The sequence below is a fragment of the Hemitrygon akajei genome, chromosome 1 (assembly GCF_048418815.1).
Source record: "Hemitrygon akajei chromosome 1, sHemAka1.3, whole genome shotgun sequence".
NCBI classification, from domain to species: domain Eukaryota; kingdom Metazoa; phylum Chordata; class Chondrichthyes; order Myliobatiformes; family Dasyatidae; genus Hemitrygon; species Hemitrygon akajei.
In genome coordinates, this window is record NC_133124.1 from 46,204,296 (window position 1) to 46,219,775 (window position 15,480).

Below are 15,480 nucleotides of genomic sequence, written 5' to 3' on the forward strand. Positions count from 1 at the left end.
ATGTTGCCTGGTTTGGAGAACAAGTCATACGAAGCAAGGTTAGCGGAGCTGGGACTTTTCTCTTTGGAGCGCAGAAGAATGAGAGGGGACTTGATTGAGGTCTACAAGATTATGAGAGGCATAGATAGGGTGGGTGGTCAGTACCTGTTTCCCAGAGCACCAATAGCAAACACCAGAGGGCACATGTACAAAATTAAGGGAGGGAAGTTTAAGGGAGACATCAGGGGTAAGTTTTTTACACAGAGGGTTGTGAGTGCCTGGAATGACTTGCCAGTGATGGTGGTGGAAGCTAAAACATTAGGGGTATTTAAGAGCCTCTTGGACAGGCACATGGATGAAAGAAAAATAGAAGGTTATGGGCTAGTGTGGGTTTAGTACTTTTTTTTAAGGATTATATGGGTCGGCACAACATGGAGGGCTGAAGGGCCTGTACTGTGCTGTAATGTTCTATGTTTCTATATTGATATGAGGGAACAGGAGGAGCAAGTTTGCAGGGAGAAAACAAAATTTAGTTAATATTGGAATTAAAATCTGTGCAAGATGTGTAAATTCAGCGGGTACCTAAAGATGAGTTGGAAATTAAAGCTGAGATATTTGCAAATGGTAATGTAGATGTTTTGAACAGTGCAATGGGTCAAGTCTTAGAAGTTCATAAACACGATGTATATGGTAGGTGACGTATAATAAGCTGCAAAGAAAGGGAAAGGTAAAGTTGATAAAGGGATATCATACCAAGAACGTTTGATGGCTCTCGGTCTAAACTTGCTGGAATTTAGAATGATGGGGGGGGGGGGGGGGAGGGGGGATTCTCATTGAAACTTTTCGAATGTTGAAAGGCCTAGAAAGTAGATGTGGAAAATTTCCCCCATGGTGGGCAGTCTAGGGCAAGAGGGTACAACCTCAGGATAGAGGAGTATCCATTTAAAACAGAGATGCAGAGAAATTTCTTTAGCCAGAGGCTGGTGAATCTGGAATTTATTACCACAGGCAGCTGTGGAGTCCAGTTTATTGGGTGCATTTAAGGTAAAGCTTGATAGGTTCTTGATTGGACACAGCATCAAAGGTTATGGGGTGAAGGCTGGGGAGTGGGGCTGAGGAGGTCAAAAAAGGATCAGCTCTGATTGAATGGCAGAGCAGGCTCGATGGGCCAAATGGCCTAATTCTTCTCCTATGTCTTGTAGATGTTTTAAATGTGTCAATGATGTCCCAAAACTACATAATTTGGAATCTGTCTGAAGTGTGATTAGGGTTGAGGTTTCATTGATGCAATGAATTCAACAAGACTACAATGGGAGATGGGACCATGCAAGGCCTAAACTTGTGGAGGGCTTTAGGTCAGACAATGTACATTATGTGTTGGCTGCTTTCTTTGTGAAATAAGTGATCTGAATTCATAGGTAACAGTGAAGAACATTGATGGGACTGAAAACTGCAGCGGAAGTATTAAGTGCATGCTGTATCCAAATTTTGATTTGGCAGCAGATTGTATATTTTTACATTTGAGTCACTTGCAGTTCACTCATAGTACACCATTATTTAATGCACTATTTTCAATTTTTTGTCTGGATAGGAGATAAATGATTGAAGTGAGACAGTAATTGAAGAAGTGGTGCCAACATGAAGCTGTATGTATTTTTGGTGAATACTGGAACTACCCTTACATTTGACACAGAGCTTGCTGTACAGACGTAAGTACAAATGTTCAGAATTTTACTGTTGTTCTGTTGTTTCCATCTGCGTTCTGTCTTGGTCAGTAGTGTGTGTGTGTGTATATTATTTAACAATGTACATATTTTGATGGTTTATTGTCTGTATTTAAACAATGAAAGGAACAAAAACTTTTTGGCTACAGAAATAAATTAGCTGATACACGCATAGATTTGCACCTAACAGAGGCTTGAAAAAAAGAGTATAAAAATTGAAGTAAAGTTAAGTTTATCATACTTTTGCAGACGTTTCATGATTCCTGCTTGGATCAGTCAATGGAGTCCTTCACATTGAGAGCTGCAGTTTAACTAAAGTTAGCCATTCACCCTTGCCCTCCCCAAGCTTCCTTACCTATATTGAAAGAAGGCTTTTCCAGACCAGTTCTTGGTTCATTTTCATAATCCTTTGCAAAGGAAAATATTTTTAAGATTAATTTGTAGCTTGAATTGTCAATTCAAGAAAAATGTTCTACTAATCTAGATGAAGCATTTTTAATTTTGCTGCTTTCAGTATTTACCATCAATCAAATTTATCTTCTGGAAGTTCTGTCACAGCAGCTTTTTATTTTCTTTAAAATCGGGAAGTTTTAGAATAATTTCTGTATATGACTTGTAACACCTTTTTTAGTATCTTTAAATTGCATGAGTTGCATTTTACTCTTAATTATTTCTGTTCATTAATACCTTTGAGTCTGAGATCTAGAAAAAGACTAGGGTAGACCTGGTATTAGCCAGCTTTTGTATTTTCCCTTATAATTTTTGGAATGACGTTTAAGTTTTTTCATGACCTTCTATTGAGGACGTTGAAAAATAATACATTACATAATGTGCTTTTAATTGAAGTAGTATAGTGTAAATGGAGATATATTGTTAAGTATGGTAATTGTATAACTTCAGTGTTGCAGACCTTAAACATGCTATCCAGGCTAAATATAAGATTGCAACTCACCATCAAGTATTGGTTGTCAATGGAGGTGAATGCATGGTGGCAGATAGGCGTGTTTGTAGCTACAGTGCTGGAACGGTAAGTGACAGATTTGTCCAGATAAGTTAATCCTAAAGGTTTTTGGTTAAAAACTCACTAATGTTTCAATGCATTTCTTAAAATAGAAAGTACCATTTTAAAAATTGTCCAATCTTTAATAATGCTAGCTTATGGCACTTTTCTGCCTTTGCATTCTAAACTGCAGCTATATTTCAGTACTTGGAGCAGTAAACTTTGGATCCATGGACTGGTTTACAACTGAGATGTCACCTTTGTTTTCTCTGTAACTGATGTGCATTTATTAAAAGTATAATGGCCTTAAAGGATCTTGCATGCTTTGAGAATAGAGGGGTGTTCTGCTAACTAATCACAAATAGCGTTGTTGCCTAGTAGTAAGATTCTTTTGAACAAATTTGGGTATGTTTTAAACTTCGCTCTTTTAAAATTTATGAACTGTAGGATACAAATCCCATTTTTCTATACAACAAAGAAATGATTCTGTGTGACCGTGCACCAACGATTCCCAAGACAACATTCTCTGCAGAAAATGAGATGGGATTGAAAGTGGAGGAATCTCTTATGATGCCAGCTGTCTTTCACACAGTAGCCTCTAGAACTCAACTCGCAGTGGTAAGATTAATGCATGTGTTGCTGACAGCTATTAAACTACCTTTCTTGACAACTAATATTTTCTAAGATGCCTGCTTGGACTGTAAATGGTCATGATTTGTTCTTGAAGTTAATGTTAATATATTGCTCTCATCCTACTTTGACTCTTGTACACTCTTCATTATTGCCCAATTCTGAGCCTTTTCCAATAAACTTTACTACTGCGTGTGATTGTAGCCCTATATAATTATTCTTGAAATACACACTTGTAGCAATAACACTGAATGTTTCATCACCACAGTTTATTTTGATCTGCTTTTGTCTGATTGGTACATGTCTTGCAAGATGATGTCATAACTGTGCCAGCATAATAATTGTGGTCTCTAAGCATTTTAGAGAGGTGAATTGTCTCGCTCTCACAAAGATTAGTTGTAATTTGGTCCTTTTCAACCTGATGCCAAGTGTTTGGGGGAGGATTTAAACTGAATTGGCAAAGCATGGGAACCTACCTGCAGTAACTGTAGAGCAGGATAAAGCACAAAAAGGATTGTAAGTGGCAGGTAACACTGCAGTGCATTTATAGTCATCTTTTACTAGTCTCCTAAGTGAGACCGTAAGAATTACATCAACTTAGACTGTATATGCATAAATATGTAAAGTCTGGTGGATATAGTCGGTGAGCTGAAGGGACAGGTTGCCATGTTGAACTTTCATGTATGTTGGTAATCTGGATGGCAGAACTGGTAGTATTTTGGCCAAGTTTGCAGCCAATTCTAAGATAGGTGTAGGAACAGGTTAGAAGAATGGGCAAAGGAGTAACAAATCAAACACAACATGGGAAAATGTGTGATAATGCATTTTGGTAGGAGGAATAAAGATGTAAGTTGTTTTTAATGGGGAAAATTCAGAAATCAGAAGTGAAAAGAGAATGAATGGGTTTTATTGTCATCTGTCTTACTGTATGTGACATAACATTTGTTTTGTGGCAGCAGTACAGTGCAAAGCATAGAATTACTATAAATAGTGCAAAAAGGAAAGGGAGTGTAAGCCATTGTGCTAGGATCATTGATGAAGGAGAGATTGAATTGTTGTGTGTTGGTCTTCAGGCTCCTGTACTGCTTCCCTGGTGGTAATGAGAAGAGAGCATGTGCTGGATAGTGGGGTCTCTTGGTGATGGGTGCTACCCTTTTGAGGTATTGCCTCTTACAATGTCCTTGATGTTGTGCTCTTGATAGAGCTGGCTGAATCTACAACCCTCTGCGGTTCTGTGCATTAGAACCTATATACCAAGCTGCGATGCAACCAGAAAATACTCTCTGCCATATATCGAAATAAATTTGCAAGAGTATTTGCTGACATAACAACTCTCATCAAACTTCTAATGAAGTGGATATACTGGGATGCTGCCTTCATAATTGTATCAATTTTTTTGGCCCATAGTTGATCCTCTGAGATGTTGACACCCAGGAAATTGGAAATACAATTGCAGTTAACATGAAAGGCCATTTAAAAATCTTCTATAAATGACTAGTAAGCAGGTAATAAAAAAAGATGCAAGCAATTAAGGATAAATATGGTGATCAGATATAGATCTTGCTCTGGTTCAAACAAAACAGATGATCTTGGCTGAATTTTGACACAGTGGCATTCTAGTTGGACAACAGGCTTTTGAGATGTGTATTAGATCAAAGCCTTATGGAATTTATGTGAATGGTGGATGTACTCTTGTAATTCAAACGAGGACATGAGTTGAGAGTTAAGGGGCAAGAGTTTAGGGGTAACACGAGGGGGAACTTCTTTGCAGAGGGTGGTAGCTATGTGGAACGAGCTTCCAGTAGAAGTGGTAGAGGCAGGTTCGATTTTGTCATTTAAAAAAAAAAATTGGATAGGTATATGGATGGGAAAGGAATGGAGGGTTATGGGCTGAGTGCAGGTAGGTGGGACTAGGTGAGAGTAAGCATTCGGCGTGGACTAGAAGGGCGGAGATGGCCTGTTTCCATGCTGTAGTTGTTATATGGTTATACAGAATCTGTCCTTCACATGGTAAAAAAACTGATGAATTGGCATTGATGTTATAGTCTGCAAAACAGTTTTTGCTTTTCAAATGTATTAATGTAAAACACTTGTGTTGTGTTCTTGAAAACTTACAAATTATTATTATTATTGAAAGCATGAGGTTGAATTTGCCAAGATGTTCCAGTTTTGATCAGCAATTTGTCATTTTTTTTTGATAAGATCATAGAACATGCAACATAGAATATAGAAACATGTTAGGCCTTCATTCAGTCATCTTGTGCTGACTAATGGAAAGCTACTCCATGATCAATTTAACTTCTTTCTATATGGCCCATAACCCTCCATTTTTTTATTACATCATTTAACTAATAATCTTTTAAAAGTCGTTATTGTATCAGCCTCTACCACCATTCCTGGCAATGTATTCCAGCTACATATCACACTCTCTAGTTTTAAAAAACACCTACATCTAATATCTCCCCTAAAGTTTACTCCACGCACATTAAACAAGAGCCCCCTTGGTTTTGACCATTGGCTGCCCTAAGAAAACAATATCATATGAAACCTTTTAGGTACATTTAATGCCAGAGATGTATGCAATATACATCCAAAAATTCTTTTTCTTCGCCAACATCCACAAAAGCAGAGGAGCGCCCCAAAGAATGAATGAGTCGCAGATGAAAACCCCAGACCCCTCCCTCCAAGCTTCCCTTTCCCACGCAGAAGCAGCAGCAAAGCAATGATCCACCCCACTAGCAAAAAAGCATCTGCGCCCTCCACCGAGCACTCAAACATGCAGCTAGTATCAATAAAGACACAGACTTGCAGTACCCAAAAACTACTTGTTCACCCAGTAATTTGACATACCACTGGCTCTTTCTCTCCCTAATAAAGGGAAAAAGAGGTGTCCATGTTTCACAGTGAGAGGGGAGACATAACAAACAACTCACTGATTTATGATGTTAAAAGTCTGTTGCATCACTTTTTCTAAGCTCTGCACCAGAGAGTCAGCCCCAGAAAGATGCAGCTCTCAGGACATGCAACCACCGGCACCTGCTCTCGATGTTCCATGTGCTCCCGTGATGCAGTCAGGTGCACTGGACTAAAATCGACACGTCTCCAAAGCCGCAAAAGTCCGGCACCCTGAAGGCACGCTCACCTTCCGGGCTGAGCCCTTGGGATATCAAAAAGCAGCCAGTCGTGAGGCCCTGAGAGCGGGCCCCATTCCTGCAAAGAATTGGAGTCAAAGTGTAACTCCAGGTCACACTCTTCAAAAGAACCTTGGAAAAAAACGAGATACCAAAGATAAAAGTAAAGCTGTTTCCGAAGATGCAAGCAAAGGAGTCACCGCTTTGCACCATCTTGACTTCGCTCCACTCCTCCGATGCCATTTTTAATCTTTGTTTTGTTTTCTTTGGTAGGAGATGTATGAAGTTGCAAAGAAACTGTGCTCATTCTGTGAAAGACTGGTCCATGATGAACACCTCCAGCATCAAGGTTGGGCTGCCATTATGGCCAATTTGGAAGACTGTACGCATTCTTTTCAAAGGCTGCTAACAAAGTTTGAAAACGCATACAGCAATTATGAACATTCTGTGGAAGATATTAAGCAAAAACTCACAAAGTAGGTTTGGGTGAATGCTTTAATTTCCACAATGAATAGTGTTGGATCTTTGATTTGTTTCTTTGGGAACACTAAGGTTTAGTACATGCAAAAGTACTTCATTTATAATATTTGGGTGTTTAGGGGGTGTACTACTGCCATGGCTTTTGCAAATTGTTTTGTTGCATTCCATTAATTCTCTTGGGGGAGAAATATACAATAGCCATTTCTTTCCGGAAGCTGTTGCAACATAAGTAACTATGTGAACCCTTCACTGACCCCTCTCTCTCTTCTATTGCTGCCAGCTGAACACGAGTGAAACTTCTGTGTATCTTGAGCTCACCTGAGAAGAAAAACTCAATTTTTTGATTTATTCTGCATCCCAGAATCATTGAACTATTTATGAATGGCCAATACTGTGCATATGCTTTTTATATTGTGCAGAATCATTTAAGTATTGCACTTGCATTGTTTATGATCTAATGCTTGACATATTGTAGTATTCCGTTGATATTTATGTTTTTGTGAACTTGGAGTAATTGGGATTCACTAATCTCTGCAAATGAAGCAGGAAAAGTACTGTTGAAGTATTTTAAAAAAGCTTTTGTGTTGAAAATCCAATACCAGGCTTTCATATTTAAAAATTTATTTCTTAAGATTTGGAAATTGCTGACAGGGCTAACATTTATTACCATTTGTTAATTGTCTTTGACAAAGTGGTGGTGAACTAGCACTTTGAATTGCTGCAGATTTGCTGAAGGAACTTGCACACAGTGGCTTTGGACCAGTGAAAATGAAGGAAGAGTGATATATTTCCAGGTCAAGACAGTGTAATACTTAGAAGTGAACCTGCAGGTAGTAGTGTTCCCATTCATCAGCTATCCTTGTTCCTCTTGCAATATTGCCAGATATGTTGCAGATGGCAATGATGCTTTTGGAATGTTATGATAGAATCTCTTAGAGCAGATATTCAGACATTAATTATCTCTTGCAAGACCTTGACACGACTGCAAATTGACACGACTGTAATTACTTCTAATGTAAGTTTTATTTTGCCCCACAAACAAATGGCAAAGCAAATGTGTACACGTGTGTGTATGTACACTAAATTCCAGCAGAACTTCTGCTTGCCAAAGCACAATGCCATCTCATGCTTACCAAAAGTCCGGGTGGCGCTGCTGTTTGCAGTCTCAAGAGATAGTGCTTATTTCCAGGTTCGTATGTCTAATCTAGATGCGGGCAGGATGTTCAACTGAGTGCCTGTGTCACAGAGGAAGTGGCGCCTAGAAACAGTCTGTAATGAACAACAAACTGCCTGACCTGCTGATGCCCATAGCAGTTAATGGGTACCAGCCGTTCTGCTTTCCCAACTCTTTGAACCTGCGGGGTGACCGACACTTCTTAGCTCTAGGACCAAAGCTCGCGTGGTAGAAACGTTATCAAGCCGCAGCGAGGTGGTGAAGCCATCTTGCTGCGTGGTTGTACAAGCCCCCTTGGTGATGGAAAACACCTTGTCAGCATCCCTCACTAGAGCTTCAAAGTCTCTGAGGGGAGAGTGAGCCAGAGCCGACTGCACCTTGCCTGGTAGTTGTAGCAGGAAAAGCTCTCTGAAGATGATGCCCGCCAAGGAGGGACAACATGTGGTCCATCGATCTGAACTGATTGGAGACGCTTAACCCAGGCAGTGAGAAGAGCCAACGGGTGTGGTCGGACCCGGCAAGTTTGAAATTCTCTAGAAGGAGCTGCTTAAGAGATTTGTAGCCGCTGACTTCCAGAGGGTGCTGTAGGGCACTCATTGTCCTGGTTTGCCGTAGAGCTGTCTAACACTGTGACAACAGTAATATTTTGTGTTGGCTTGTAAGATCCATGCACTGCGAGCTGGGCCTCTGCCTGAATGAACCAGACAGCGGCAGTAATTCCGAGTAAATAATGTCCATCTGTTCTCCTATACCCACTACGCTCATTATATCCTCAAAGAACTCCAGTGAGTTTGTCAAACAGGACCTGCCTTTGCTGAATCCATGCTGTGTCTGCCTGATTTCTTTCCCGATAGCTCGCTTTTTTTTAATGATAGCTTCAAGCATTTTCCCAGTTACAGATGTTAAACTTAACTGGCCTATAGTTACCTGCCTTTTGCCTACATCCTTTTTTGAACAGTGGCATGACATTTGCCATCTTCCAGTCCCCCGGGACCTGCCCAGAGTCCAGAGAATTTTGGTAAATCATCACCAAAGTCTTTACTATAACTATTTTCAGTACCCTGGGATACATTCCATCAAGACCTGGGCCTTGTCTGTCTTCAGGCCCACAAGTTTGCTCAGCACTTCCTCTTTAGTGATAGCTATTATATTGAGGTCTCACCTTCCATCGCATCCATAACAGCTCTCTTCAGTATGTTAGATAGATCCTCCACCGTGAAGACCGATACAAAATGGTAATTCAAAACCTTGGCCATTTCCTATTACCCAATATCAATTCCCCCTTCTTGTCCTCCAAGAGACCTTCATTCAATTTAGCCACCCTTTTCCGCTTTATATAATCATAGAAGCTTTTACTATCCGTTTTTATCTTTTGTGCTAGTTATTTCCCTTTATTGATTGCTTAGTGCTACCTACTTGCTTTTTAAAGTTTTCCCCAATCTTCCAGTTTCCCACTACTCCTGGCGACTTTGTATGCACGAGTTTTTAGTTTGATTTCTTTTTATTTCCTTAGTTCTCCAAGGCTGGCTCTCCTCACCCTTACTGTCCTTGCTTTTAACTGGAATATACTTTTATTGAGCACCGTGAAAAATCTCTTTGAAAGTCTTCCACTGTTCCTCAATTGTCCCACCATATCGCCTGTGTTTCCAGCCTACACGAGCCAAATCCTCCTTCATTCCATTGTAGTCTCCATTGTTTAGGCATAATACACTGGTTTTAGACTGAACTATTGCACCCTCCATTTGTATGAGAAATTCAGTCATACTGTGATCACTCTTTAGAGGATCTCTAACTACAAAATTACTAATTCTTGCTGACTCATTGCACAGGAGCAGATCTAAGATGGCACATTCCCTTGCAGGTTCAGTTACATGCTGTTCAAGAAAGCCACATGGATACATTCTATGAAGTCCTCCTCTAGACTGCCTCGACCAACTTGATTCACTCAGTCTATGTGCAAGCTAAAGTCCCCACGATAACTGCTGTTCCATCCTTGCGTGCCTCAGATATTTCTCTGTTTATTGCCTGTGCCACTATAAATGTTATTATTCGGTGGTCAATAGACAACTCCCAGTGATTTTTTTTCCTCTTTTATTATTCCAAATCTCTACCCAAATGGATTCAATATTCTGCTCCTTAGATTTTGTACCATCTCTCACGATCGCCCTGCTCTCATCTTTAATTAAGAGCACTACCCCACCTTCCTTGCCTTCCTGCCTATCCTTTCATATTACCTGATATCCTTGGATATTTAATTCCCGATCGTTTCCACCCTGTAACCAGGTCTCTTTTTGTACAGATTAGAGCCACAAGTTCACTGACCTTATTTGGAATACTGTGGGCATTCAACTAAAGTGCCCTTGTACTCATTGTGCTTTTAAAATTTTGTAATCTTTTACTCTTTTGCACTTGACTTTTCTTCACTCCACTCTTACTTTTCACTTTTATTTTTTCTTTATCTTTATCCACGCTTTTCTTTTTTTACTTTATCCATACTTCTCCAATATGTTGAACTCGCCCCCCTACTATTTAGTTTAAAGCCCTATCCACAGCACCATTTATGCAATTTGCTAGGATCCAGGTTCCATCACAGTTCAGGTGGAGCCTGTCCTGTTGGTACAGCTCCCTCCTTCTCCAATACTAGTGCCAATTTCCCATGAATTCAAGCCTACTTCTCCCACACCAATCCTTGAACCAGGCATTTAACTCTCTAATCTTCTTGACATTCTGCCATTTTGCACGCGGTTTAGGTAGTAATCCAGAGATTACCTCCTTTTTGGTTCTGCTTTTTAATTTGGTTCCTAGGTGCTCAAATTCCCTCAGCAGAACCTGTTTCCTCATTCTACCTATGTCATTGGTACCCACATGGTCCATGACAATTGAATCTTTCCCCTCCTTCTGCAAATTCCTCTACAGGTCAGATAAGATGTCCTGAACCTGGGCACCAGGCAGGCAACACAGCCTTCGAGATGCTCTATCCTCACGACAAAGAACTCTTGTGTATTCCCCTGACTATATTCTCCTCAATTACCACTACATTTTTCGTCTTTCCTCCCTCTTGAGTGGTTCCCTGAACTATGGTGCCATGGTTAGGTTGCTCATCCTTCCTTCAGCCTCCACTGTCGCTATTTTGTCTTTTAATTTCTTCTGAGAAAGGCATTGCAGACACATTGTTGGACTATAATAGTCAAGGAATTGAATATTATTTTGTTCTATCCCTTCATTGATTCATTTATGGTTATTATTCTATTATAGATTTATTGAATATGCCTACAAGAAAATGAAGCTCAGGGTTGTATATGATGATACATATGTACATCGATAATAAACTTTGAACATTAACCAAAACTTTGTCACACAATTTACTTTGATATTTTGATTTATCTTGAAAGTAGTATTTTTTTTACCCTAACCTCAAGTATAGCAGAATAAGTTGGAACTGATATAATAAAGAACATGTAACAGTGGAGCAAGTGGAGTTTGGGATTAATGGGGCGGCTTTGAGAATTAGCATAGGCTCAGTGGATTGAATGCCCTCCTATATTACGAGAACACAATGTTTCCAAATGCTTTTATTTTTACTCAGTTATTGTGTTTATAATTTGCATCAGCATGCACTTGAGTTTTCTATTTATAATTTCTATAACTACATTCTTGGAAACAGCAGATAGAGCTCACTGTTTCTATTAAGATGCCCACCCTCCTTCCAATGAATGAATTGTATTGTTACTAATGAGAGGTTAATGTAATATGAAGTGTATCATTATAAGCATGAACCTAGGAATGTGATGCATGTATGGAAAAGAAAAACATCTGATGGGAACTGGGATTTAACCTTAAGGCTTGGTTATTGTTTACTCTCTTACCATCCCTACCTGAAATTCTCTCTCTCTCTCTCTCTCTCTTAACCTAGGCAGATGACTAATAATGTATTATGTAACACTCAGATATTTAAAGGTTACCAATTGCATTTTCTGTTATTCTACAAGTCTTGATCAAGTGTTAGCAATACTTATATCCAACTGTGCGATGCCTGGTCATAAGTGGTGATAATTTAGATTTAATCATCCACTGTTAAAAAAAAATGTTTAGCTTTCACACTAGATGGCACTGCTATTTCTCCTAATTGCCCACATCACATTAACTGACCTTCTACAAGGCACTGTTTTCAAAGTTGTTTATTGCAGTCAGTCAAGCTTGAAATTATCATTTGGCCCTCAGTTTGAGGCTAAATCCTTCATATGCACACGAGATTCTGCATTTGCTGGATATCCAGAGCAAAAGAGAAAATGCTGATGGAACTCAGCAGTTCCAGCAGCAATGGAAGGGAATAAACAGTTGACATTTTGGGCTGAGACTCTTCACCAAGACTGGAAAAGAAGGGGGAAGAAGCCAGAAGAAGGATGTGGGGGTAGGTTAAGGAGTACAAGCTGGCAGGTGATTGAAGGCGGATTGGAAGCTACCAATCGGACAGCATGAACATTGATTTTTCTAACTTCAGTAATTTATCCTCCCTCCCCTTCTCTCTTTTCCATTTCCCATTCTGGTTCCCCCTCTTAACCCATTTCCTCACCTCCCACTGGTGCCACTCCTCTCTCCTTTTTACCATGATCCACTTTTTTATCAGATTCTTTCTTCTTCAGCACTTTTCCTCTTTCAATCCACTATTCAGCCCCTCCCTCATTTGCTGACCTTATGTAGCTTCACCCATCATCTCACACAAAATGCTGGTGGAACACAGCAGGCCAGGCAGCATCTATAAGGAGGAGGTACTGTCGACATTTCGGGCCGAGACCCTTCGTCAGGACTAACAAGGGAAAGATACTAAGAGATTTGAAAGTTAGTCCTGATGAAGGGTCTCGTCCCGAAACGTTGACAGTGCTTCTCCTTATAGATGCTGCCTGGCCTGCTGTGTTCCACTAGCATTTTGTGTGTGTTGTTTGAATTTCCAGCATCTGCAGATTTCCTCATGTTCACCCATCATCTGCCAGCTTGTACTCCTTCCCCTACCTACCCTCCCCTTATAATTCTGGCTTCTTCCACCTTCTTTTCCAGCCCTGTTGAAGGGTCTTGGCCCAAAATATCAACTGTTTATTTCCCTCCATAGATTCTGCCTGATCCGCTGATTACCTTCAGCGTTTTATGTGTTGCATCTTCATATCCTTTGATTTTGTTTTGTGAATCTGGTTACTGGTCTTTTCTGTCAAACTGATGTTCTCATTATTTGTTTCCATAGGGCTGCTATACTTGTATTTGTCCTGTGTCTGGCAATAAAATAATTAATGCATCTAGTTGGTATTAGTTATACAAGTTTTCCTTTATGTTGTTAATGAATCAGAATTTTGCTATTTTTTGGGTGTAAAGCCTAAAGATTGCCTCCACTTTGAGTGAATAATTTTGGGGAAACTGCATAAGATACTTAGAATACTGTGATTAAATATTTTGTAAAAATATAAGTTTTAAAATAATTTTAAAGCAAATCTCAAAGCTGATAGTCATAATCTGTTCAAACTAAGTATTGGTACTATTTTAATTGAAAGGAAAAACATAGAAATGCACAAAATTATGGCATTTATACAAGTGCACAATCATGGGAGCAGCTCTGATGCATGTCCTAATGTAATGTATTCTACAAAGTTCTAGCTTGGCAAGTGTGCTGGCAGAAACTCCTGCTGCATTTTGAATGTATAGCTGAAGTGGCATGTGTCTTCAGAACCTATTTAATATTTATGATTTAATGTTTGATCTTTGCTATCTTTTTGGGGGTGGGGGAGAAGAGTGATGTTGTAAATGTTCCAGGCTGTTCAGTTACTTCAAGTTGTACTAATGTGTTGTCTTTAATTTGAATCAAGCTTAGGCACAGCTGTCTCAGTTATGGCTAAAATGCCACTATTGGAGTGCCTGACCAGGCATAGCTACCGTGAGTGTCAGGAGAAACTCAAGTTCCCTGCAGAAAGTGAAAGTGTTGAAGAAGAGCTGGGTGAGAAGTCCAACAATTCAGTACTTTGTTCTGTTAAACCTGCAGTTTGCAGGAAGTCGCCTTCCAGTTCTGTGTCATGTGGACATTCTGCTCAGAACAGTGTTCTGCAAGAAGAGAAAGACGTTGAGAACAGCATGGGGAGCACTCAGAGGACCATAGTAGAAAATGAATTAAATGAAGAAATGAATGACCAAGCTTTGTTTAATGTCTCCTTACTGGACTGGATTAATGTACAAGACAGACCAAACGATGTGGAGTCACTAGTCAGGAAGTGCTTTGATTCAATGAACCGAGTAAGTGAGATTTGAAATTAAGAAGATTGCTTGAAAATTGCAATACAGGATATTATAAATGGGTGTATATTTAAGTTACGATTTAGGGGTCCCAACCTGGGCTTCATGGACCTCTTGGTAAATGGTAGGAGTCTGTGGCATTAAAAGGGTTGGGAACTCCTGCTTCAAAGTGAAATACAGCTTTTTAAACATGTCTATCCCATCTGGTGTCTTGAAAACAAATTGAAACTGCATTTCTTATATTATCTATTTGCAGTGAGTTGATTTTTCTTTAGAAGTTTAATGTTGGTCCTTTACAATCCCCTTTCTTGGTTTAGCCCTAAGGGAGCAAATTCTGGTATTCTCATTTTGTTTTGAATCTGATATACCTCACAAAACTATGCTAACTATAGAACATAAAACAGTATAGCAAAGGAAAAGGCCTTTTGTTGCATGATGTTGTGCTGAAATAATTAACTAATGACACCTAATCCCTGCCTCCAAGATATGGTCCGTATCTCATCATTCTTTGCATGTTCATGTACCTTGAGGCCCTCCGTTGATTGGACTTGAGCATGGATGTTGCATTCCAACTGTTGACATAATATGCAAGCCAGGGCAGTGTGATTTGGAGAGCAAGCTGTTACTGATGCAGCAGGCGTCCCTTCACCACGCAGCTGATGAATCCAAAGGAATGCCAGACAGTGTTGAACTCAATGTAGGACTTATGTAGGGACTCCAGCTCCAGATTTTTCTTGACGTTTACCCTCAAAACCTTCTCCAAGAGCAAGTATAGTCGCAAGGCAGCGGAGGTTTGAGATTAGAGTTTACCTTCTCTTAAAAGAGCTGACAACCACTGCTTATATGACCCATCTGCATGAAGCATTTGATTTTAAGGCACTAGTAACCTGCCTTTGCCTCCTCTCCTGTCAGTAGAAATGGTTCCCTTGGGCTTAGTGACTAAGCCACATGCCACAAGTGGAGGCTAAACTTGGCTGTTTGAGATGCATGCCATTAGGAGCATTTAATAGGTAGTGGGACCTTATCCCCAATACCACCTGTGGTTGTAATTACTTTAAGACCATAAGCCATAGGAGCAGTATTAGGCGA

The 15,480-nt window shown here is 39.8% G+C and overlaps 1 protein-coding gene across 4 annotated transcripts in view; it reads left to right on the top strand.

Annotated features, from left to right (window-relative positions):
- Positions 1 to 15,480, top strand: part of rb1cc1 (RB1-inducible coiled-coil 1) — a 193,999-nt gene that overhangs the window by 25,399 nt on the left and 153,120 nt on the right. For 3 of the 4 annotated variants that reach the window (XM_073042482.1, XM_073042490.1, XM_073042499.1), the window contains exons 2-6: positions 1,571 to 1,688; positions 2,604 to 2,730; positions 3,151 to 3,321; positions 6,738 to 6,940; positions 13,971 to 14,391. In XM_073042482.1, the coding sequence (XP_072898583.1) occupies positions 1,618 to 1,688; positions 2,604 to 2,730; positions 3,151 to 3,321; positions 6,738 to 6,940; positions 13,971 to 14,391 (993 nt within the window). In that variant the 5' untranslated portion in view covers positions 1,571 to 1,617. Of the gene's footprint in view, positions 1 to 1,570; positions 1,689 to 2,603; positions 2,731 to 3,150; positions 3,322 to 6,737; positions 6,941 to 13,970; positions 14,392 to 15,480 lie in introns of those variants that run through there. The other variant, XM_073042508.1, reaches the window with a different exon arrangement.